The sequence below is a fragment of the Pseudophryne corroboree genome, chromosome 12 (assembly GCF_028390025.1).
Source record: "Pseudophryne corroboree isolate aPseCor3 chromosome 12, aPseCor3.hap2, whole genome shotgun sequence".
Classification (NCBI taxonomy): domain Eukaryota; kingdom Metazoa; phylum Chordata; class Amphibia; order Anura; family Myobatrachidae; genus Pseudophryne; species Pseudophryne corroboree.
Window position 1 is genome coordinate 116,022,625 of NC_086455.1, and position 25,840 is coordinate 116,048,464.

General features: G+C 46.8%; 1 protein-coding gene and 1 non-coding gene across 2 annotated transcripts in view; both read right to left on the reverse strand.

Annotated features, from left to right (window-relative positions):
• LOC134980891 (serine/arginine-rich splicing factor 5-like) overlaps positions 1 to 25,840 on the reverse strand; it is a 66,735-nt gene that overhangs the window by 37,068 nt on the left and 3,827 nt on the right. The window contains exon 2 of the mRNA XM_063947900.1: positions 2,144 to 2,200. Within this exon, the coding sequence (XP_063803970.1) occupies positions 2,144 to 2,156 (13 nt within the window). The 5' untranslated portion in view covers positions 2,157 to 2,200. The remainder of the gene's footprint in view (positions 1 to 2,143; positions 2,201 to 25,840) is intronic.
• Positions 6,422 to 6,542, reverse strand: LOC134981608 (U5 spliceosomal RNA). Its single transcript, XR_010190727.1, has one exon. It is a non-coding gene; the product is annotated as a U5 spliceosomal RNA (small nuclear RNA).

Below are 25,840 nucleotides of genomic sequence, written 5' to 3' on the forward strand. Positions count from 1 at the left end.
ACGGCAATATACATCACGCTGCCTGTACACAATGAACGCTGTGTGTACCATGCAACGGGCATTATACATCACAACGTCTACACACTGAACGCTGTGTGTACCCAGCGACGGCAATACCCATCACGCTGCCTGTACACAATGAACGATGCAGCAGAGACGAGTGTGTGATATACAGATGTAGCCATGCACATCTTTGCTGCGACAAGGCATGTTGCAACACTGCTTGCTGCTTGACATTCCAGACCGCGACCATTCACATCCTGCTAACGCTCCATTCATTCCTAAAGGATTTAATCGCAGTCTGGCATGCCATGCAGCATGGCCGTAAGATGAGCATGGTTATATCTGTATTGTTGCCCACCGCATTCAAAATGCATGTAGTCATTCCCTGGGATGTCCCATCGGGCATGCAACATGCCAGGCAGGACTACCCGCGGGAGCACACTGAGTGATGTGGCCAACTGGCTCTGCTACTGCTGCGCTCGGCACTGGTTACCGGTCCCAATTGTAGTCCATGTGGAGCGTAAAGTATGAAAGAGTTTTTAAAAAAAAATGGAAGAAAAAAAAAACAAGAAAAAAAACACATGAAAAACTCATGTCGACCTAGAGTGCGGAGAAATATATATATATATATACATACATATACACACACATATACATATATATATATATATATATATACATACACATATATATATATATATATATATATATATATATATATATATATATATATATATATATATATACATATACATATACATATACACATATACACACACACACAGCAATAAACAGGAAGCGGCACTCAGACGTGGTAACTCGTGCAAAAATAAAGCAACCAAGCTTTAATGTATCATCAACGTTTCGGGGTTGTCCCCCTTCATCAGGATCCTGATGAAGGGGGACAACCCCGAAACGTTGATGATGTGATGATACATTAAAGCTTGGTTGCTTTATTTTTGCACGAGTTACCACGTCTGAGTGCCGCTTCCTGTTTATTGCTGCATGTGCAGGGGCGCAGACCCCTTAAAGGCACCAGAGCATCTATAACAATTTATGGTTGGAGTGCCGGATCCTCTGCATGGATAGAGAGAGATAGATATATATATATATATACATACATACACACACACACACACACATACACGCCTATCTATATATTTGGATATAAGTCAGAGTGAGCGCTTCATAGTGCAATATATTTTTAATTCATAAAATTAGTACAAATACATAAAACAATCCTGAAAGGGTTTGCTTATATATCTGTCATCATCTGAGTGGGCTGAAATACCAGTTGATTTAGGTTTTTATAATCACAAGCATCTGCTCCACACACCGCCAACTCAAGTGTCAGGACCCTGTAACACGCCGTAGAGATCCTCAGCGCGCTGAGACACTGCAGCCCGCAGCACGGGAGGGAGTTGATCCAGGAGGTTCAAACATGTCACTAGGCCACACCCCCAACGCGTTTCATCATCAGACTTCACCTGACAAAGTGGTATTTCAGCCCACTCAGATGATGACAGAGGTATAAGCAAACCCTGTCAGGATTGTTATATGTATGTGTACTAATTTTCTGAACTAAAAATATATTGCACTATGAAGCGCTCCCTCTGACTTCTATCAAGGTAAACTTCAACCCGTGGGATCCCGGGACTCATTTATCAGAAGGAAGCTAAAAGAAAAAGAAGGCTGCGCTACCAGAGGAAAGAACAATATAACTCACTAAATGTGTATAATTTTAAAACAATTTATTAAAAAAACAATAACTAATTAAAAGACAATATTCTATGCAGTGATATTATGCCATGTGCATGTATGAAGAATAGAATTTACCCAAAATGTCGGTTCAGGACATATACTTTGTGTTCTAAAGGATCCGTTACAAATTTTGCCCTTAGATGATATAAATGTCCAATTGTAATCCACTATATGTCCTGAATGAGTTATTGTTTTTTTAATAAATTGTTTTAAAATTATACACATTTAGTGAGTTATATTGTTCTTTCCTCTGGTAGCGCAGCCTTCTTTTCCTTTTTTCTTTTGTGCAATATATTGGGAGTGACTTCCCTCTAAACATTGGCTGCTGCTTAGCTGAGCATCTCGTCTCATAGCGCCCGAATACCTTGGGTATTATTACCTTCTCTTTGCATTATCAGAAGGAAGCTGCAGGCTGTATTATCAGATCTTGGTGCCCCTAGAAGAGATTACAGAGTAGAACAGAGCTAGCCAAACCAGTCATCGAGATCTACCAACAGTAATAATAATAATAATAATAATAATAATAATAATAATTTTATTTATATAGCGCTCTCTCTCAAATAGGACTCAAGGCGCTTAACAGATACATAGCATAATATAGTACAGAAAATAATGAAGTACATTTTCATAAAATACAGAAGCATGAAGATACTAAAAGGGACATTATGGAAATGCTTGAGTAAACAGAAAAGTCTTGAGTCTACATTTGAAGGATTCTATAGTTGGGGCCTCTCGCACTGTGCGGGGAAGCGAGTTCCATAGAGTCGGAGCCGCATGACTAAAAATAGGATTTTGGTACTTACCAGGTAAATCCTTTTCTTTGAATCCATAGGGGGCACTGGAGTACTCTTGGGATATGGACGGGCGTAGCCGAACAAAGGCACTGAATATTCAAATTTAGGACTCTCCCCCCTCCATATCCCCGAGTACCTCAGTGTACTTTGTCAGTGTTTTTTACTGAGCGAACAGGATATAGAGAGGTTGACAATGGAGAATACCTATAACATAACGGACAACAACAAAGTTGACCCATAACCTTATTGTCAACTAAACAGTTGACCCTTAACCGATAGAACTTTATACTTTGAACCAATCGGTGAAAATGTGTTACCACAAGCTCCTCTGAGCTTAATACAAACCAAGTAAAACTTGTGACCCTAAGCTCCCTTGAGCTTAAAACAACCCAGGTAAAACTGCTCTGGGTGGGCGTCCAGTGCCCCCTATGGATTCAAAGAAAAGGATTTACCTGGTAAGTACCAAAATCCTATTTTCTTTATCATCCACTAGGGGTCACTGGAGTACTCTTGGGACGTACCAAAGCTTCCCTCGTGGGCGGGAGAGCTGTTTGATACTTGTAACAGTAGGCAGACCAAAGCTAGATGCTGATGGCGCCACCATTATATGTAAACGTGCACAAACGTGGTGCACTGAAGGCTATGTAGCCGCGTCGTAGACGCTCCCCGACCCGCTGGGTCTGACATTCCCACAGAACCTGTGGGATGAGCTATTACTGACGTAGGCGATTGTAACTTAGCCTTAAAGGAACCCTGACTTGTAGTCATTATTATTATTCAACTGGATAATGTCTGCTGAGAAACTGGTTAACCCCAGTTGGCAGTATCATAGAGAACAAACAACGTATTCATATCACGTACTGTAGACGTTCGGGACATATATAAACGCGTAATGCGTGTACCACATTCAGAATTCTAGAATGTGCTGTCCACACAGGAACCACTATTGGTATATAGATGTGAAGGATACGAAAGCGGAATTCGTCGGAAGATCTGCTTTGTCATGAGAAAACTCAAATACGGTGGCTTGGAATACAAGGCACCCAAATATGAAAACAAAACCCTTGCCGAAGCCAAGGCTAGAAGAAAAATGTTTTCCAAAGTGAGAAACTTAATCCCCATGTGTTGTAAGTGTTCAAAATATGAAACTGTAAGAAATCTGAACCCAACCTCCAGTCGCCTGGCGCTGTAGGTGAGATAAATAGAGTCTGAACTTTGGTGACACCTTGTATAACGGTGTGTACAGATGCAATAAAGACAAACGTCTTTGAAGATAAGTTTACTACACAGATACCTGCACCCTCCGTGCAAGTAAACGCAGTTTTCCATACCACCCCGTTTAACAGAATACGGGTAACTTGAAGGATGATGTTGGAAACTTCCGAGGTTTACGACTTATGTAAGCACACGAAATTTTGTAATAATGAGCTGCCTTAAGCGGTCTACTATCTCGTAACATGGTTGGTATAACCGACACTGTAATGCTCTATTTCTTAAGAGGGCGTTTGAACCCTCACCCCATCAACCGCAGCTGCGGTACATAGGTAATAGGTACATAGGTAAATATGGGTAAAAGAATGTTCCCTGATGTAACAGGTTGGACGTATTATGAGCGCCCCAAGATCGTGTGCAAGTATTCCTTGGAAATTCGAGAAGCAACTTCTCCAACACACATGAGATACCATCAGTATGACTGTGACGAACTGTCTTATGATCCGTTTTGACAACGGAGAGAGCAGCGGAAAATGGTGGAGCCAGATACACGATGCTGAATGACCACATGAATGTGAGAGACTCCACCGCCACTGCCCTTGTGATCTGTTGTTTTGTACACATACTGAGCTTTTGTAATTGTGGCGAGATGCCATCATGTTGAGGGTAACCCCAAGAAACACCGCTGGATTTAATGTCCAGTTTTCAGGATCCAAATTCTGACGGGTGAGATCATCTGTCTAACAGATGTCCACGCACGGAATAATCTCTTGACACTTTCACCTAATAGTGTTCTGAGCCATTGAGAATTGGAGTTACCTGCCGCATTGCCATGCGGCTTTTTTGTCTCTGTATGCAACTGCCGTTGCGTTGTCTGACTGGCCGTGGTCAGACTGAAAGCGAAGCATGTAGTGCATTGTAAAATTCACGTAGTTCCAGAACATTTATCGACAGCAATCTATCGTGTTTTAGAACCTCTGTCGCTGATCTTTTGTAAACTACAACTCCTGAACCTCTGCGACTCTCGTCCAGAGTATTATACACCCTCGCCCCTCTGTGGGAACGGCGAGTGAAGGGCGGCGAAATAAATCGCATTAAAACGCATTATTATCTTAACTAGGTGAATACACCAATGTACCGTTAGTGTGCGTGATTTGCACTAATTACTAGATGTACATTTGTTCTTGCTGGTGTAGTAGGTAAATGCTTTGATTTACCTTATTTATAATATTACCTAGGAATTGACATCGTTTAGACGGAATTGTATTTTGAACGTGATCTGCTAGCGCAGTATACATTAGTAGCGCAAGTTAGAGGAACTTTGTTGAGACAGAGTTCTTATGAGCAGATCATCTAAGATAGAGAAACTCTGTTGCGACAGAGTTCTTATGTGAGATGAACTATCATCTTCCAACATCACTTTGGTAAATACCAGAGTATAATAAACGGTAGACCTGAAATGGTTAATGGTTGTGGCGATTTGCAAACGCTAAAACCTGTGATGAGCAAACCGGAATGGGTATATATGCATTGTGAAGATCAAGTGCAAGTATGCAATTTTGTGGCTCCAATATGCCAATACCAACCGCAGCAAATCCATTTTCAAACTGCAGTAAGTGACTTGCTGATTGAAACTGCGACGGAGCTGTATGGTTTTGTTACCCCAAACAGAGGGGAATAAACAACCCTGACTCTGTTGTTGTACTACAGCCTGTATTATAAAGACAGCTGAAACCCAGCAGAGGCCAAATGGCCACCTGCCAAACCGTTCGACTGAGGCAGTCATGTCCTTTAACTGTAACTTGAGTTGAAGTGTGGAAACCCCTCAAAAGTAACATTTAAAGACACGCTTCCACAATTGGAAAAGAGGTCATCAAACTACTGGCTTGCTGACCGTAGCGTCCTGTCGTTACAAGGCGTGAGTGTTTTGTACCAACGCCTTGAAACTGAAGTCTAAAGGGATTAAATGCCGGCCCAAGTATTCCGTTTTGATACTGGATGCGGTAATGGCTGAATATCAAATTTAGGACCAACAAGCTGTGGCCTTGTCGTGCTGAACTAGCGACAATGAAAAGTGAGATTCGAAGTACCGTCGTTAGAAGAAGCTTTACAGATATACTCTGCAGCTTCTTTTAACAGTAATCTCATTGTTTCCATACATAGTCTAGTGACCCAAATGTTTCTTGGGTCTTTATAATTTTTGACACAGACGCATTTAGCAATGGCGGATGGCGTCATCTTGGAAACGATTAAAAAGTGGTCAAAGTGTACTAAGTGTAAAAATGGAGACCTTGACTCACTGTAATTTAGCAATGTATGTTGGCAACAACCCTGCACTATCTGAGTGCTGGTCTAATGTAGCCTTCTCACTTGTAGTTATCGGTGTGAGATTTGACATAGAATCGTGCATTAAATTATAAGACCAGTTAAATAAACACTGTGATACCCAAAAGGGAAAATTGGCCCTTTGGAAAGACTGTCTTTTGTTAGAGCTGGCGGAATAACTTCCGAGACTCCTATGTTTATTTGAATTGCCAATGCTTAAAATAGGACTTTAAAATTATTTTTGGTCTGCGCTATAGCCTTACTCGCTATGCAGACAGACACCACAATAGGCAACGGACAGACATTGCACGCCCATGACGTTATTATGTCATATATATATTTTATTGCTGAACAGCATATTTATATTAAACGCATGGTTGTTTCTCTCTACGGAAATCTTTAGTAAAAAACGAAAGATTTATTCGCTGTGAAGAGAAATCAGAGTAATCTTTATGAAAAGCAGTTGGCATATGAAACCCGAACCAAATTCCTACTAAGACCCCTGCGCCTCTGGTGGCTTAGAGATGTAGGGCAGGAATGTTCTAGAATTATGTAGAAATACAGTTTACATGGCTAACTTATGCTGACCAAAAATTCCCACCAACACCCCTGCGCCTCCTTGTGGAGTAGAGGTGTATGGCCGGAATGTTCTGGAATTATAAACTGGAAAAACAGCAATGATTAAAATGGCCGTCATGCCATGCTTTCACAGAAAATCACAGTACAGGTTACCTGCTGCAGTGTTAATATAGGCTTAATAGCCTATTATACAGTTAATATAGGCTTAATATCCTATTATCCAGTGATAACACAGGTGTAGGATACAGTAAAATACATGCATTTAGTTAGCCTCCATTAATATGAACACTGGCTGCAGTGAATGTTATTATCTTGCAGCCTTAACATAAAATAACAGAAAACATGGTTAAACCTGCAATAGTTTATGCCACTGATAGCCTATTGCCAGCCAAAGCCTCATATATATATTATATATATAAAATGTGCTTAAACATATAATCACAGTTCATACTGATATTATACACAGTGTCCCTGGCAGCAAAAAGCTTCATTATATATTATATATATAAAATGTGCTGAAACCTCTACAGTTTTATACTGATGTTATAGCCCATGACACTGTTTAAAACGCTGCGCTGCTTGTGAGGTAGTTTGAGCAGCCTATTTTTAACCCATGCAGCCTTTGCTGCTGCTATGGGCATTACTCCCCCTCCCCCCCCCTGCATCCCCATGTTACCTGCAGCGTACGGGGATCGGGTGCAGGGAGAGCAGGAGAGCGCTGTATATAGGGCCGGGGAGCCGTCCGGAAGAGCGGCCGGCACCTTCCTACAGTAGTACACAGTCTCCCTGTGTCCGGCATCAGCGGCGTGCTGTGTCTCACTGGAAGAGCGGCCGGCGTCCGTGAGTGACGTGCGGCCGCTCTTTAGCACACGGAGAGTCTCGGCGGCGCCTCTGTAGTGTTGCCGGGCAATCAGCACAGTGAGAGCGGCCGGCGTCTGAGTGACGTGCGGCCGCTCTGCGCGTAGTTCACCGGGACCCCTTCAGCGGCGTGCTCAGCGGCGGCTACAGTATCACTCTTTCACACAGCAGGGCGGCAGCGTGAGCTGACCGCCCTGACCCCCATACCTTGTGCCGCTTTCATCCTGGCTGTGACGAGCTTCTCTCTGTAAGCTCCGTTTCAGCCTCCAGCTTCTCATCTTGTGACGGGGCTTCCTGTAAGCTCCTTGCAGCTGTAGCTCCTTCCAGCTCTTTGTCTCATCCTGGCTGTGACGGAGCTTCTTTCTGTAAGCTCCGTTCAGCTTGCAGGAGACAGTGGCTGCCTGTGGCTGTGAGGGTGCTCTTTGTGAGGACCGACACGCCATGCGCTTATAGCGCCTGTGGCTGTGAGGGTGCTCTTTGTGAGGACCGACACGCCATACGCTGCCTTGCAGCGGCACCATCCCGGACCCATGTTTTTCCAGAAACTGGGACGGGAAGTGTAAAAATTAAAAAATTAAAAGTAAAATGAAAAATTAATAAAATCTTCTGAAATGTGGGCATTCCCACAAGCCGATGTTCATGCTGTGAGCACCGAAAAAACACTGACAAAGTACACTGAGGTACTCGGGGATATGGAGGGGGGAGAGTCCTAAATTTGAATATTCAGTGCCTTTGTTCGGCTACGCCCGTCCATATCCCAAGAGTACTCCAGTGACCCCTAGTGGATGATAAAGAAAGCTCGACCCCCAGATGAATTACGGTAGATTCTAGGTACTGCTAAAAGTCCTTCATCTACAGATCGCAGTAATCGAGTGGGGCAGTATGGGGTCAGAAGCTTTTTCAGGTACCTTGGGCCCTGGTCATGTAATGCTTTGAAACTCAGTAAGCCAATCGTGAAGATTATTCGCCATCGTACAGGCAGCCAGTGAAGGGAGTAGAGGATGGGTGTTATGTGGCTAGAACGGGGCTGGTTGGTTAATAGCCTGGCAGCTGTGTTTTGCACCAGCTGTAAGCGCTGCAATTCTTTTGCTGGTAGACCAAGGTAGAGGGCATTACAGTAGTCTAAACGAGATGATACAAATGCATGTATGACTTTTGGCATATCATCTGAGGGAATTAAGTGCTTGATTCTGGCTATGTTCCTCAGGTGAAAGAATGAGAATTTGATATCTGATGTTTAAGTGTCAAGCCACCATCCAGGACAACGCCAAGATTCCGCACACGATCACTGGTCTGTAATTCTGAATCCCCGAGTGTAAGTCCAGTTGGTTGGCTATGCTGCAGTCTTGCCCTTTGATGTTGCGGTCGTATCATAAGGACCTCTGTTTTATCCGGGTTCAGTCGCAGCCAACTGGCGCTCATCCACTCCTGTAGTTCAGCTAGACAGCCATTTAGGGTTGCTATTGGGTTATCAGTGCCCGGAGCAAAGGACAAGTACAGTTGTGTATCATCTGCATAGCAGTGGTAGACCAGGCCATGGCGCCTGATTATTTCGCCCAATGGGAGCATGTATACTGCAAAAAGCATGGGGGATAGTATAGAACCTTGTGGGACACCACATGGCAATGGCACTGGTGGTGATGAGTATAATCCAGATGATACTCTCTGTGATCTGCCTGTGAGAAATGATTTGAGCCAGCTTAGGACTGTGCCATCCAGACCACAGAAATGTATCAGTCGCTCAATCAGAAGCCCATGGTCCATGGTAATAAATGCTGCAGAGTGATCCAGAAGGATTAATATTGAACTGTCACCTCTGTCTTTTGCCATCAGAAGATCATTTAACACACACATCAGGGCTGTTTCAGTGCTATGTCTTCTCCTGAATCCTGATTGAAATAGATCATAAATATCATGGGTTGTCAGGCGGGTTTCCAGTTGATTTGCAACGACTTTCTCAATAACCTTTCCTAGGAAAGGAAGGTTTGATACCGGTCTGTAGTTGGTCATGCAGTCGGGATCTAAATTAGGTTTTTTAAGAAGCGGTCTAACAAGTGCTTCCTTTAGGGGTCCAGAAAAAATGCCCGTCTGCAAAGAGCATTGAACAATTTTTGTAAAGACAGGACCAATTATATCCATACAACCTATTAGAAGCTTGGTTGAGGCTGGGTCCAGATCACAGGTGGTGGGACGCAAAATCCGAGCAATTTCAGCAGTTCACATGTTCCAGACCACCTAGCTCAGAGGTTCTCAAACTCTGTCCTCGGGGGCCCACACAGTGCATGTTTTGCAGGTAACCCAGCAGGTGCACAGGTGTATTAATTACTCACCGACACATTTTAAAAGGTCCACAGGTGGAGCTAATTATTTCACTTGATTCTGTGAGGAGACCTGCAAAACATGCACTGTGTGAGCCCCCGAGGACCGAGTTTGAGAACCTCTGACCTAGCTGGTGCACAGGTGTAATCATTACTAATTAAGATGTGCTGCATTCATTCCTAACTGACAATTCTACAGATATCCAGGAGGCCTGGAAAACACGAACTGTCGGTAGATCTCTCATTGACCTAGATCAGGCATTCCCAACCACGGTCCTCAAGGCACACTAACAGTTCTGGTTTTAGTGATATCCAGGCTTCAGCACAGGTGACTTACTTAGTAGCTCAGTTATTTTGATTTAACCAACTGTGCTGCAGCCTGTATATCACTAAAACCTGCACTGTTGGTGTGCCTTGAGGACCGTGGTTGAGAATGCCTGACCTAGATAGATAGATATACACAATACACACATAGGGCTTTTCAAACGCTAATTCCATCAGGGTACACACTGCACAATTATTGGACAGAGCAGTCCGATAACAGTTATTGGGGTATATTCAATCAGAGTCGGGTCCATTCCGACATGCAGTTGTCGGAATGGACCAGACAACCCCTATTCAAAAGAGCGGACAAATCCGACTGTCGGATTTGGGCGCTCCCATTGTCCTGTCCTGCTGCTGCGGCGCCGGGGCAAAGGAGAGCAGTAGAGGAGGAGGAGGAGGAGACGGGGGAGCAGCGGCTGCAGCAGCGTAACAGGAGGCTCGCGGCAGCGTCGACCCGGTTCCGGCAAGCGGGACCTCGCTTGCTGGAGTCGGGCGGACGCTGCCGCTGGATTCCTGCTCTCCCCGCTGCTCCCCCATCTCCTGCTCTCAGCTCACTCATCTCAATCCGACTTTTTTTAAAGTCGGATTGAGATTGTCGGAAACGGGGCTAAAACCTGTCGGATTTGGCCCCGCTTCCGACAATGCATGCTAATCGGCGGCTTCAACGAGCATTCCGACAAGTCGGGTTTCCCGACTTGTTGGAATAATTGGGGCCGTAATGAATAGGTCGGAACCTGCCATCTTTCCGACAAGACGGCAGCTTCCGACAGTTATTGAATATACCCCATTGTGTACGTAAGCTTCAATCTCTCCTACAACAGTTAGATTGACAAGTAGCGATTTTGTCCTGCTTAAAAACTGCGATCCGTGACCTGATACCACAGTAAGCAAAAAATAAGAATTTACTCACCGGTAATTCTATTTCTCGTAGTCCGTAGTGGATGCTGGGTACTCCGTAAGGACCATGGGGAATAGACGGGCTCCGCAGGAGACTGGGCACTCTTAAAAGAAAGATTAGGTACTATATCTGGTGTGCACTGGCTCCTCCCTCTATGCCCCTCCTCCAGACCTCAGTTAGGGAAACTGTGCCCGGAAGAGCTGACACTACTAGGAAAGGATTTGGAATCCAGGGTAAGACTCATACCAGCCACACCAATCACACCGTACAACTTGTGATAACTATACCCAGTTAACAGTATGAACAACAACTGAGCCTCATTCAACAGATGGCTCATAACAATAACCCTATAGTTAAGCAATAACTATATACATGTATTGCAGAAAATCCGCACTTGGGACGGGCTCCCAGCATCCACTACGGACTACGAGAAATAGAATTACCGGTGAGTAAATTCTTATTTGCTCTGACGTCCTAGTGGATGCTGGGTACTCCGTAAGGACCATGGGGATTATACCAAAGCTCTCAAACGGGCGGGAGAGTGCGGATGACTCTGCAGCACCGAATGAGCAAACTCAAGGTCCTCCTCAGCCAGGGTATCAAACTTGTAGAATTTTGCAAAAGTGTTTGATCCCGACCAAGTAGCAGCTCGGCAAAGTTGTAAAGCAGAGACCCCTCGGGCAGCCGCCCAAGAAGAGCCCACCTTCCTCGTGGAATGGGCTTTTACCGATTTAGGATGCGGCAGTCCAGCCGCAGAATGTGCAAGTTGAATCGTGCTACAGATCCAGCTAGCAATAGTCTGCTTTGAAGCAGGAGCACCCAGCTTGTTGGGTGCATGCAGGATAAACAGCGAGTCAGTTTTTCTGACTCTAGCCGTCCTGGAAACATAGATTTTCAGGGCCCGGACTACGTCCAGCAACTTGGAATCCTCCAAGTCCCGAGTAGCCGCAGGCACCACAATAGGTTGGTTCAAATGAAACGCTGATACCACCTTTGGGAGAAATTGGGGACGAGTCCTCAATTCTGCCCTGTCCATATGGAAAATCAGATATGGGCTTTTACAGGACAAAGCCGCCAATTCTGACACACGCCTAGCTGAGGCCAAGGCCAACAGCATGACTACCTTCCACGTGAGATACTTCAACTCCACGGTCTGAAGTGGCTCAAACCAATGTGATATTAGGAAATCCAACACAACGTTGAGATCAAGGTGCCACTGGAGGCACAAAAGGGGGCTAAATATGCAGCACTCCCTTAACAAACGTCTGAACTTCAGGCAGTGAAGCCAGCTCTTTTTGAAAGAAAATAAGAATTTACTCACCGGTAATTCTATTTCTCGTAGTCCGTAGTGGATGCTGGGAACTCCAAAAGGACCATGGGGAATAGCGGGCTCCGAAGGAGGCTGGGCACTCTAGAAAGATTTATGACTACCTGGTGTGCACTGGCTCCTCCCACTATGACCCTCCTCCAAGCCTCAGTTAGGACACTGTGCCCGGACGAGCGTACACAATAAGGAAGGATTTTGAATCCCGGGTAAGACTCATACCAGCCACACCAATCACACCGTATAACTCGTGATATTATACCCAGTTAACAGTATGAAACAATTGAGCCTCTCAACAGATGGCTCAACAATAACCCGATTTAGTTAACAATAACTATGTACAAGTATTGCAGATAAACCGCACTTGGGATGGGCGCCCAGCATCCACTACGGACTACGAGAAATAGAATTACCGGTGAGTAAATTCTTATTTTCTCTAACGTCCTAGTGGATGCTGGGAACTCCGAAAGGACCATGGGGATTATACCAAAGCTCCCAAACGGGCGGGAGAGTGCGGATGACTCTGCAGCACCGAATGAGAGAACTCCAGGTCCTCCTTAGCCAGGGTATCAAATTTGTAGAATTTTGCAAACGTGTTTGCCCCTGACCAAGTAGCAGCTCGGCAAAGTTGTAAAGCCGAGACCCCTCGGGCAGCCGCCCAAGATGAGCCCACCTTCCTTGTGGAATGGGCATTGACAGATTTTGGCTGTGGCAGGCCTGCCACAGAATGTGCAAGCTGAATTGTACTACAAATCCAACGAGCAATAGTCTGCTTAGAAGCAGGAGCACCCAGCTTGTTGGGTGCATATAAATAAACAGCGAGTCAGATTTTCTGACTCCAGCTGTCCTGGAAACATATTTTCAGGGCCCCGACAACGTCTAGCAACTTGGAGTCCTCCAAGTCCTTAGTAGCCGTAGGCACCACAATAGGCTGGTTCAGGTGAAACGCTGACACCACCTTAGGGAGAAACTGGGGACGAGTCCTCAATTCTGCCCTATCCGTATGGAAAATTAGATAAGGGCTTTTACATGATAAAGCCGCCAATTCCGATACTCGCCTGGCCGAAGCCAAGGCCAATAACATGACCACTTTCCACGTGAGATCTTTCAGATCCACGGTCTTTAGTGGCTCAAACCAATGTGATTTTAAGAAACTCAACACCACGTTGAGATCCCAAGGTGCCACAGGAGGCACAAATGGGGGCTGAATATGCAGCACTCCTTTTACAAATGTCTTAACTTCAGGTACTGAAGCTAGTTCTTTTTGAAAGAAAATCGACAGAGCCGAGATCTGTACCTTAATGGAACCTAATTTTAGGCCCATATTCACTCCTGCTTGCAGGAAATGAATAAATCGACCTAGTTGAAATTCCTCTGTTGGGGCACTTTCGGCCTCACACCATGCAACATATTTCCGCCATATGCGGTGATAATGATTTGCTGTAACCTCTTTCCTGGCTTCAATAAGCGTAGGAATGACTTCTTCCGGAATGTCCTTTTCCTTTAGGATCCGGCGTTCAACCGCCATGCCGTCAAACGCAGCCGCGGTAAGTCTTGGAACAGACAGGGCCCTTGCTGTAGCAGGTCTGTCTGAGCGGCAGAGGCCACGGGTCCTCTGAGGTCATCTCTTGAAGTTCCGGGTACCACGCTCGTCTTGGCCAATCCGGAACCACGAGAATTGTGTTTACTCCTCGCCTTCTTATTATTCTCAATACCTTTGGTATGAGAGGCAGAGGAGGAAACACAAACTGACTGATACACCCCCGGTGTCACTAGAGCGTCCACAGCTATTGCCTGAGGGTCTCTTGACCTGGCGCAATACCTCTCTAGTTTTTTGTTTAGTCGGGACGCCATCATGTCCACCTGTGGACAATCCCACTGATTTACAATCATTTGGAAGACTTCTGGATGAAGTCCCCACTCTCCCGGGTGGAGGTCGTGCCTGCTGAGAAAGTCTGCTTCCCAGTTGTCCACTCCCGGAATGAACACTGCTGACAGTGCTAGTAGATGATTTTCCGCCCATCGGAGAATTTTTGTGGCTACTGCCATTGCCATCCTGCTTCTTGTGCCGCCCTGTCGATTCACATGGGCGACTGCCGTGATTCTGTCTGACTGGATCAGCACCGGCTGGTGTAGGAGCAGGGATTTTTCTTGACTTAGGGCATTGTACATGGCCCTTAGTTCCAGAATATTTATGTGAAGGGAAGTCTCCTGACTTGACCATAGTCCTTGGAAGTTTCTTCCCCTTGTGACTGCCCCCCAGCCTCGAAGGCTGGCATCCGTGGTCACCAGGACCCAGTCCTGTATGCCGAATCTGCGGCCCTCCCGAAGATGAGCACTATGCAGCCACCACAGAAGAGACACCCTGGTTCTTGCAGACAGGGTTATTAAACGATGCATCTGAATATGCGATCCGGACCACTTGTCCAACAGGTCCCACTGAAAGTTTCTGGCATGGAACCTGCCGAATGAAATTGCCTCGTAAGAAGCTACCATATTTCCCAGGACCCGCGTGCAGTGATGCACCGATACCTGTTTTGGTTTCAGGAGGTCTCTGACTAAAGAAGACAACTCCCTGGCTTTCTCCTCCGGGAGAAACACTTTTTTCTGGACTGTGTCCAGAATCATACCCAGGAACATTAGATGTGTAGTCGGAACCAGCTGTGACTTTGGGATATTCAGAATCCAGCCGTGCTGGCGCAGCACTTCCTGAGATAGTGCTACTCCCACCAACAACTGTTCCTTGGACCGTGCCTTTATTAGGAGATCGTCCAAATACGGGATAATTAAAACTCCCTTTTTTCGAAGGAGTATCATCATTTCGGCCATTACCCTTGGTAAACACCCTCGGTGCCATGTACAGTCCAAACGGCCGTGTCTGGACCTGGTAATGGCAAACCTGTACCACAAATCTGAGGTACTCCTGGCGAGGATGGTAAATGGGGACAAGCAGGTAAGCATCCTTGATGTCCCGGGGTACCATGTAATCCCCCTCGTCCAGGCTTGCAATAACCGCCCTGAGCGATTCCATCTTGAACTTGAATTTTTTTATGTATGTGTTCAAGGATTTTAAATATAAAATGGGTCACACCGAACCATGCGGTTTCGGTATCCCAAACCGTGTGGAATAGTAACCCCGTCCTTGTTGAAGTAGGGGCACCTTGAGTATTACCTGCTGGGAATACCGCCTATTAATTGCCTCTAGCACAGCCTCCCTGCCTGAGGGAGTTGTCGGCAAGGCATATTTGAGGAAACGGCTGGGGGGAGACATCTCGAATTCCAGCTTGTACCCCTGAAATACTACTTGAAAGAAACAGGAACCTGTGAGCGAGCCCACTAATTGCTGAAATTTTTGAGACGGCCCCCCACCGTACCTGGCTACACCTGTGGAGCACCCGCGTCATGCTGTGGACTCACAGGAAGCGGGGGAAGAATTTTGATTCTGGGAACAGGCTGACTGGTGCAGCTTTTTCCCTCTTCCCTTGTCTCTGTACAGAAAAGAAAGCGCCTTTGACCCGCTTGCTTTTCTGAAGGCGAAAGGACTGTACCTGATAATACAGTGCTTTCTTAGTCTGTGAGGAAACCTGAGGTAAAAATATTTCTTCCCAGCAGTTGCTGTGGATACGAGGTCCCAGAGACCATCCCCAAATAATTCCTCACCCTTATAAGGCAGAATCTCTATGCGCCTTTTAAGTCAGCATCACCTGTCCAGTGACAGGTCTCTAATACCCTCCTGACAGAATGGACATTACATTCATTTTGGATGCCAGCCGGCAAAATATCCCTCTGTGCATCCCTCATATATAAGACGACGTCTTTAATATGTTCTCATATTAGCAAACTAGTATGCTTGACAGGGTCACCGACCACGCTGCAGCAGCACGATCTGCAGGTCTCAGTCTAGTACCTGAGTGTGTAAATACAGACTTCAGGATAGCCTCCTGCTTTTTATCAACAGGTACCTTCAAAGTGGCCGTTCCTAAAACGGCAGTGCCACCTTTTTTGACAACCGTGTGAGCGCCTTATCCACCCTAGGGGATATCTCCCAGCGTAACTTATCCTCCTGGTGGGAAAGGGTACGCCATCAGTAACTTTTTAGAAATTACCAGTTTCTTAACGGGGGAACCCACGCTTTTCACACACTTCATTTATTCATCTGATGGGGGAACAAAACACTGCCTGTTTTTTCTCCCCAAACCTAAAACCCATTTTTAGTGTCTGCCATCTGAGAGAGCGGGCGTTTTTGAGCCCCTGATGGCCTTTGAGACGCCTTGGCAGGCGCGGGCTGAGAAGCCGGCTGTCCCACAGCTGTTACGTCATCCACCCTTTTATGTAAGGAGTTGACACTGTCGGTTAATACCTTTCACCTATCCATCCACTCTGGTGTCGGCCCCCCAGGGGGCGACATCACATATATCGGCCTCTGCTCCGTCACCATATAAGCCTCCTCATTCAACATGTCGACACAGCCGTACCGACACACAGCAGACACACAGGGAATGCTCTAAACGAGGACAGGACCCACAAAAGCCCTTTGGGGGGACAGAGTGAGAGTATGCCAGCACACACCAGAGCGCTATATAATGCAGGGACTAACTGAGTTATGTCCCCTATAGCTGCTGTTTTTATATAATATATATACTGCGCCTAAATTTAGTGCCCCCCCTCTCTTTTTTAACCCTTTTCTGTAGTGTAGACTGCAGGGGAGAGCCAGGGAGCTTCCTTCCAGCGGAGCTGTGAGGGAAAAATGGCGCCAGTGTGCTGAGGGAGATAGCTCTGCCCCTTTTCCGCGGCCTATTCTCCCGCTTTTTTATGGAATCTGGCAGGGGTATTTACCTCATATATAGCCCCTGGGGCTATATATTGAGGTATTTTTGCCAGCCAAGGTGTTTTTATTGCTGCCTCAGGGCGCCCCCCCCCCCCCAGCGCCCTGCACCCTCAGTGACCGGAGTGTGAAGTGTGAGAGGAGCAATGGCGCACAGCTGCAGTGCGCTACCTTGGTGAAGACTGATGTCTTCATGCCGCCGATTTTCTGGACCATCTTCTTGCTTCTGGCTCTGTAAGGGGGACGGCGGCGCGGCTCCGGGACCGAACATCAAGGCTGGGCCTGCGGTCGATCCCTCTGGAGCTAATGGTGTCCAGTAGCCTAAGAAGACCAATCCGGCTGCAAGCAGGCGAGTTCGCTTCTTCTCCCCTTAGTCCCTCGCTGCAGTGAGCCTGTTGCCAGCAGGTCTCACTGAAAATAAAAAACCTAAATCTATACTTTCTTTCTAAGGGCTCAGGAGAGCCCCTAGTGTGCATCCAACCTCGGCCGGGCACAAGATCTAACTGAGGCTTGGAGGAGGGTCATAGTGGGAGGAGCCAGTGCACACCAGGTAGTCATAAATCTTTCTAGAGTGCCCAGCCTCCTTCGGAGCCCGCTATTCCCCATGGTCCTTTCGGAGTTCCCAGCATCCACTAGGACGTTAGAGAAAATAGACAGGGCCGAAATCTGGACTTTAATGGATCCCAATGTTAGGCCCATAGTCACTCCTGACTGTAGTAAGTGCAGAAATCGACCCAGCTGAAATTCCTCTGTTGGGGCCTTCCTGGCCTCACACCAAGCAACATATTTTCGCCATATGCGGTGATAATGTTTTGCTGTCACATCCTTCCTAGCTTTAATCAGCGTAGGAATGACTTCATCTGGAATGCCCTTTTCCATTAGGATCCGGCGTTCAACCGCCATGCCGTCAAACGCAGCCGCGGTAAGTCTTGGAACAGACAGGGCCCCTGCTGTAGCAGATCCTGTCGGAGCGGCAGAGGCCAAGGGTCCTCTGAGATCATTTCTTGTAGTTCCGGGTACCAAGTTCTTCTTAGCCAATCCGGAACGATGAGTATAGTTCTTACTCCTCTCTCTTTCTTATTATCCTCAGTACCTTTGGTATGAGAGGAAGAGGAGGGAACACATAAACCGACTGGTACACCCACGGTGTCACTAGAGCGTCCACAGCTATCGCCTGAGGGTCCCTTGACCTGGCGCAATATCTTTTTAGCTTTTTGTTGAGGCGGGACGCCATCATGTCCACCTGTGGCCTTTCCCAACGATTTACAATCAGCTTGAAGACTTCTGGATGAAGTCCCCACTCTCCCGGGTGGAGGTCGTGCCTGCTGAGGAAGTCTGCTTCCCAGTTGTCCACTCCCGGAATGAACACCGCTGACAGTGCTAGCACGTGATTCTCCGCCCATCGAAGAATCCTTGTGGCTTCTGCCATCGCCATCCTGCTTCTTGTGCCGCCCTGTCGGTTTACATGGGCGACCGACGTGATGTTGTCTGACTGAATCAGCACCGGTTGGTTTTGAAGCAGGGGTTCTGCTTGACTCAGGGCATTGTAAATGGCCCTTAGTTCCAGAATATTTATGTGTAGGGAAGTCTCCTGACTCGACCACTGTCCTTGGAAGTTTCTTTCCTGAGTGACTGCCCCCCAACCTCGGAGGCTTGCATCCGTGGTCACCAGGACCCAGTCCTGAATGCCGAATCTGCGGCCCTCGAGAAGATGAGCACTCTGCAGCCACCATAGCAGAGACACGCTGGCCCTCAGGGACAGGGTGATCAACCGATGCATATGAAGATGCGATCCGGACCACTTGTTTAACAGATCTCACTGAAAGATCCTTGCATGGAACCTGCCGAAGGGAATTGCTTCGTAAGAAGCTACCATATTTCCCAGGACTCGCGTGCAGTGATGCACCGACACCTGTTTTGGTTTCAGGAGGTCCCTGACCAGAGATGACAATTCCTGGGCCTTCTCCTCCGGGAGAAACACCTTCTTCTGTTCATGTCCAGAATCATGCCCAAGAACAGCAGACGCGTCGTAGGAATCAGCTGCGACTTTGGGATATTCAGAATCCAGCCGTGCTGTTGTAGCACTTCCCGAGATAGTGCTACTCCGACCAACAACTGCTCCTTGGACCTTGCCTTTATAAGGAGATCGTCCAAGTACGGGATAATTATAACTCCCTTCTTTCGAAGGAGTATCCTCATTTCGGCCATTACCTTGGTAAATACCCTCGGTGCCGTGGACAGACCAAACGGCAACGTCTGGAATTGGTAATGACAGTCCTGTACCACAAACCTGAGGTACTCCTGGTGAGGTGGGTAAATGGGGACATGTAGGTAAGCATCCTTGATGTCCAGTGACACCATAAAATCCCCCTCTTCCAGGCTTGCAATAACCGCTCTGAGCGATTCCATTTTGAACTTGAACTTCCTTATATAAGTGTTCAAGGATTTCAAATTTAGAATGGGTCTCACCGAACCGTCTGGTTTCGGTACCACAAACATTGTGGAATAGTAACCCCGTCCCTGTTGGAGGGGAACTTTGATTATCACCTGCTGAAGGTACAGCTTGTGAATTGCCGCCAGTACTACCTCCCTTTCCTTGGGAGCAGCTGGCAAGGCTGATTTGAGGTAACGGCTAGGGGGAGACGCCTCGAACTCCAGCTTGTATCCCTGAGATACCACTTGTAGAACCCAGAGATGCACCTGTGAGCGAACCCACTGGTCGCTGAAGTTCCGGAGACGCGCCCCCACCGCACCTGGCTCCACCTGTGGAGCCCCAGCGTCATGCGGTGGACTTAGTGGAAGCAGGGGAGGATTTTTGTTCCTGGGAACTGGCTGTCTGGTGCAGCTTTTTCCCTCTACCCCTGCCTCTGGGCAGAAAGGACGCGCCTCTGACCCGCTTGCCTTTCTGAGGCCGAAAGGACTGTACTTGATAATACGGTGCTTTCTTAGGCTGTGAGGGAACCGGAGGTAAAAATGAACGTTATGGTAAGAACTTACCGTTGATAACGTGATTTCTCTTATGTCCACAGGTATCCACAGGATAACATTGGGATATTGTCGAGCGCCAGCGAAAATGGCACCAACACGGTCACGAGCTTTCTGGCCTCCCAGGATGCATTGGGGCCTCCACTATATAGTCCCGCCCACTGACTCAGTCAGATCAGTTCTTTCCACAGCGATTATAGGCAGGAACATTAGGTAGAGACCTGTACAGGCGATAAGAACACACATGCACACCCTTCCATACAAGAAGGAAGAGGTTTTTAGTGTTTGTCTAGATCCTCAAATCAGATGCGTCCGGGTGGGATCCCTGTGGACATAAGAGAAATCACGTTATCAACGGTAAGTTCTTACCATAACGTTCATTTCTCTGGCTGGGTCTACAGGATTATCCACAGGATAACATTGGGATTCCCAAAGCTATTTTAGTGGTGGGGACGCTCCTGATTGCACAGGAGGACCTTTCGCCCGAAGTCTGCGTCATGAGAGGCAAAAGTATCCAAGGCATAATGTCTGATGAATGTGTTTATGGAAGACCATGTGGCTGCCTTACATATCTGTTCTGCTGATGCACCCTGTTGTGCTGCTCAAGAAGGACCTACCTTACGTGTAGAGTGTGCAGAGACATTAGCCGGAATAGGGAGATCTGTATGAGAATAAGCTTCAGATATTACCATTCGGAGCCATCTCGCCAGCGTCTGTTTACTAGCAGGCCAACCTCTCCTATGGAATCCGTAGAGGATGAAGAGGGAATCTGTTTTCCTGATGGCACTAGTACGATCTATGTAGATTTTTAAAGACCGGACCACGTCCAGTGACGCTTCTCCCGCAGATAGTCCCGATACCTGAAAAGCTGGGACTACAATCTCTTCATTCAGGTGAAACTTTGACACCACCTTTGGAAGATAACTAGATCTCGTTCTGAGAACTGCTCAGTCTGGAAAAAAACTTAGGAAAGTAGACTTACATGATAATGCTCCTAAATCTGACACTCTTCTGGCTGACGCCATTGCCAGTAAAAAAAGAACTTTAACCGTTAACCACTTAAGATCTGCTCTCTCAAGTGGTTCAACCAAAGGACCCTGGAGAAATTTAAGAACTAAATTCAAATCCCAGGGAGCTGCAGGAGGAACAAATGGAGGTTGAATATGTACTACTCCTTGGAAAAAAGTACGTACATCCTGTAGGTCAGCAATCTTCTGCTGAAACCATACAGTCAACGCTGAGACTTGCACCCTCAAGGAAGCAACCTTCAACCCCTTATCCAATCCTGCCTGCAGAAAATCCAAAATTCTAGCTACTTTAAAGGCTCTTGGATTGTAATTTTTTCCAGAACACCAATGAATATAGGCTTGCCATATTCTATGATATACACGGGCCGAAGAAGGCTTTCTTGCTCTAAGCATGGTTTGGATTACTTGCTTTGAAAATCCTTTAGCCTCTAAGATAGAGGTTTCAACAGCCACGCCGTCAAAGACAGGCGATCCAGATGACTGTGACAGGACCCTGCATTAACAGATCTGGACGTTGAGGGAGCAGTATCGGTGCTTCCACGGACATTCTCCACAGATCTGTGTACCAATGCCTTCTTGGCCAAGCTGGAGCTATTAGAATGATTGCTCCTTTTTGCCTGTTTTATCTTTCTCACTACTCTGGGTAACAGAGATATTGGAGGGAACAGATATGCCAGCTGAAACCTCCATTCTACTGACAGTGCGTCTACCAGGACTGCTCCTGGGTCCCTTGTTCTTGATCCGTACCTCGGAACTTTGTTGTTTAGACGAGACGCCATAAGGTCCATCTCCGGTAGACCCCATCTGTTCACCAGTGTCTGAAACACTTCTGGGTGTAGTGCCCATTCGGTTTCCTGAATGGTGTGCCGACTGAGAAAATCCGCTTCCCAATTTAGTACACCCGGGACAAATACTGCTGACAATGCTGGGAGATGGAGTTCTGCCCACTTTAGAATGGGAGTTACTTCCTCCATCAGACTCTTGCTGTGAGTCCCTCCTTGATGATTTAGGTATGCTACTGCCGTCGCATTGTCTGAGCGGATCTGGACTGGTCTTCCTTGTAGATTATCCTTTGCCTGAACTAGGGCCAAGTAAATGGCTCTTATTTCTAACAGATTTATCGGCAGGCGACTTTCCCTTGCGGTCCATTTTCCCTGGAACCATAGGCTTCCGAGTACCGCCCCCCAACCTTGCAGGCTGGCATCTGTCGTCAGGACTTGCCACTCTTTTATCCAAAAGGGTCTCCCCTTGTTTAAATGGTCTGTCTGTAGCCACCATGCTAGCGACCTTTTTACATTTACTGGAATCTTTATCATCTGCTTCTTTATTGTTCGATGATTTCCGTTCCATTTTGTCAAAATGAGATGCTGCAATGGTCTGGAGTGGAATTGCGCATATTCCACCATGTCGAACGTTGATACCATCAGACCCAACAGTCGCATTGCTGCATGGACTGACATTGTCTGGGCTTGCAACGCTTTCTGAACCATGACCTGCACCTTGACTATTTTCTTCTCTGGTGAGAGAACTCTCTGTAGGTCTGAATCCAATATGGCTCCCAAATGAACCATCCGCTGTGATGGATTCAGGGACGACTTCTCCCAATTTATGAGCCACCCGTGTCTCTGTAAACAAACTATCGTCTGTTGGAGATGGCTCAACAGTAAATCTTGCAACTGTGCTAAGTTTAATAGGTCGTCTAGGTATGGGAATATCCTTATCCCTTGTTTGCGCAGACAAGCTGCCATAACCACCATGATCTTGGTAAACACCCTGGGTGCTGTAGCTAGCCCGAAGGGCAGAGCTTGGAACTGGAAGTGTTCCTTGAGGATGGCAAACCTGAGGTAACACTGATGTGATAGTGCTATAGGCACATGTAGGTACGCATCCCGCACATCCAGAGATACCATATAGTATCCCGGTTCCATAGCCAACATTATGGAGCGTAACGTCTCCATGTGGAACTTCGGGATCCATATGTAATTGTTCAACATCTTCAGATTTAGAATTGGTCGATATGACCCATTTGGTTTCTGGATTAGAAACAGATTGGAGTAATACCCCTGTCCCTTTTGTGATGGAGGTACTGGGACAATCACACCTGACTGCAGTAATTTTTGGACTGCTTCTTGCAGGGCATTGGCCTTCGACTCTATACGAGACGGGCTGGTGCAAAAAAATCTTTGAGGAGGCTGCCTCCTGAATGGGAACCCATACCCCTGAAATACTACCTTCTGCACCCAGGCATCTGTTGTTGACTGTTGCCATGTGTGTGCAAATTGCAGGAGTCGGCCCCCAACCCTGGAATCCTCCAGGCGGAGGCCCGTCTCTTCAGGCTGAGGGCTTTTGTTCAGGTTTGGAAGCTGGCTTTTTGCTAGCCCACTGCTTCTTACCCCTGGATTTAAACTGGGGTTGTTTAGGCTCCTCTTTACCTTTCGCTTTGCCAGCGAAATGTGCGAAATTTTAAACCCTTGGACTTAGGGTTGTAGGTAGCCGGAAATCTGACCTTCGATTCAGCCTCTGACTCTAGGATATCCGATAAAGGTTTTCCAAATAATATATTACCCATGAAAGGCAATGCTTCCAATTCCTTCTTGGACTCCGCATCTGCCTTCCAGGTCCGTAGCCAGACTGCTCTGCGAGCGACTACTGGCAGGGCTGAAGCTTTAGAAGCAACAGTGCCTACATCAATGGCTGCTTCTTCTAAATACTGGGCAGATTGTCTTAAACGGCAAAGACGATCCTCTTGCTCCCTAGTAGGAGAGGGGATGTCATTCTCTAGTTCCTCTATCCATTCGCCCATTGCCTTTGCTACCCAGGCCGAAGCCATAGCAGGTCTTACCACTGCACCCACAAGAGAAAAAATATTTTTCAATAGGCTCTCTACCCTCCTGTCTGTGACATCATTCAAAGAGGTAGATGACAGTGGCAAAGCAGATTTGTGCACGAGTCGCAGAACATGTGCATCTACTTTTGGAGGAACTTCTCTCTTCGAACAATCTCCAGCAGGAAATGGATAATAAGAATCCCATCTCCTAGGAATCTTATACTTTTTACCGGGCGCTGCCCAAGACTCATCCATCATTTCCGTCAACTCCTCTGACGCTGGAAATTCAGCTTTCACTGACTTTGTTCGTTTGAATACAGGTGCTTTTGCTTTTAATGCTGTCTTGGCTGGTTCTTCCAGAGAAAGCACAGCCTTTACTGCATTAATGAGTTCAGCTACATCATCTGAACTAAAGCTCTGCGACTGATCATCATACGGAGTTGAATCTATTGTTTCCGCATCATCATCCGATGTATCCTCTTGTGTAGTCTGCCATACAGACGTATCTGTCTTAATCTTACCTACCCCTTCGTTGCTTGTAGAGGCTACTGGAACCAAACCATAGGAAGGGAGCTGCATGTATGGGTTCATAGTGTAACCTAACCCCTGAGGTGGTGCTACTGGAGCTAACCTGTCCGCTATTGAAGACAGAGTCTTTGCGAACATATTCCATGGTGGCTTTACTGGAGGTTGAACTAACTCCTGTTTTTTACTTCGCTGAAAAGCGAAACAGTTTGTACACAAACCCTCATAAGTGACCAATTGAATCATATCAATTACCCCTGACTTACAAGATAAGCATGTTAGGGCTGTAGGAGTGCTTGACAAATTCTCCTCATCACTTTTGCCGCTCACAGACATTTTTTCTGATATTGACTACACAATTTTGTGACTGAACCACACCCTATAATCAGTATATAGAGGTGAAATCAATCTGACCACAGTGCACCTGATTTGAGGGTCAGAACAGGACTGACATTACACAGAAAAGTCAGCACACATACTAGCAGTCAGTCACATGTTAAAGCATTAGACATTGTCATATGAGAATACAACCTCCATAATAACTTATACATAAGTAGGAAATTTGTACTTCTGTTTAACTGGTTCTTTTTCAACATAACATGCAGAAAACACAGTAATATACAGGTCTCATATGCAATAGGTACTAAAAATTAACAGTGCATACTAAGTAGAAGGAATTTTTAGTACTGTATACCCTGCCTCCAGGGAGCGGGATACAGGGAGACTCACCACACATCCATATCCAAGCAAAGACGCTCGAAAGACGCTGAGTGGATTCAGACGCTACTGGTGTACACTGCCGCTCTTGGTAACTGATAACGGACACGGACGCTCACCAACGGACACGGACGCTGAGCGACTCCACGTGCATGCAGACACTAAAGGCCTGCGACTCGGTCTGGGCGGGTTTATATCCAGTGTACACAACCGCAGCGTCTAAGCTGCGACCGAGTACCCTCGTGGTAGCGTCTGAGCCAGAAGTGAGGTCATTCAGTTCATGAAACGAGAGACCCGCGGGAACTGGCCATGAACTCGAAGGAGGGACGGCCAGGAGAGCATCTGAAACCCCCTGTTGACTTAAACTCCCAGGATCGCGGCCTCACCTAGTCCTGGCGCCTATGATCCCCGGAGCGTACCCTGTCACACTCGAGATGTTCGGCGCATCAACACGCTGTTTGTAGTCTCCACCAAATCAGCGTAGCTGTGTCCTGACCCCTCTAGTAAGAGGAAGTCCATATACTCACTGTCTCCCCA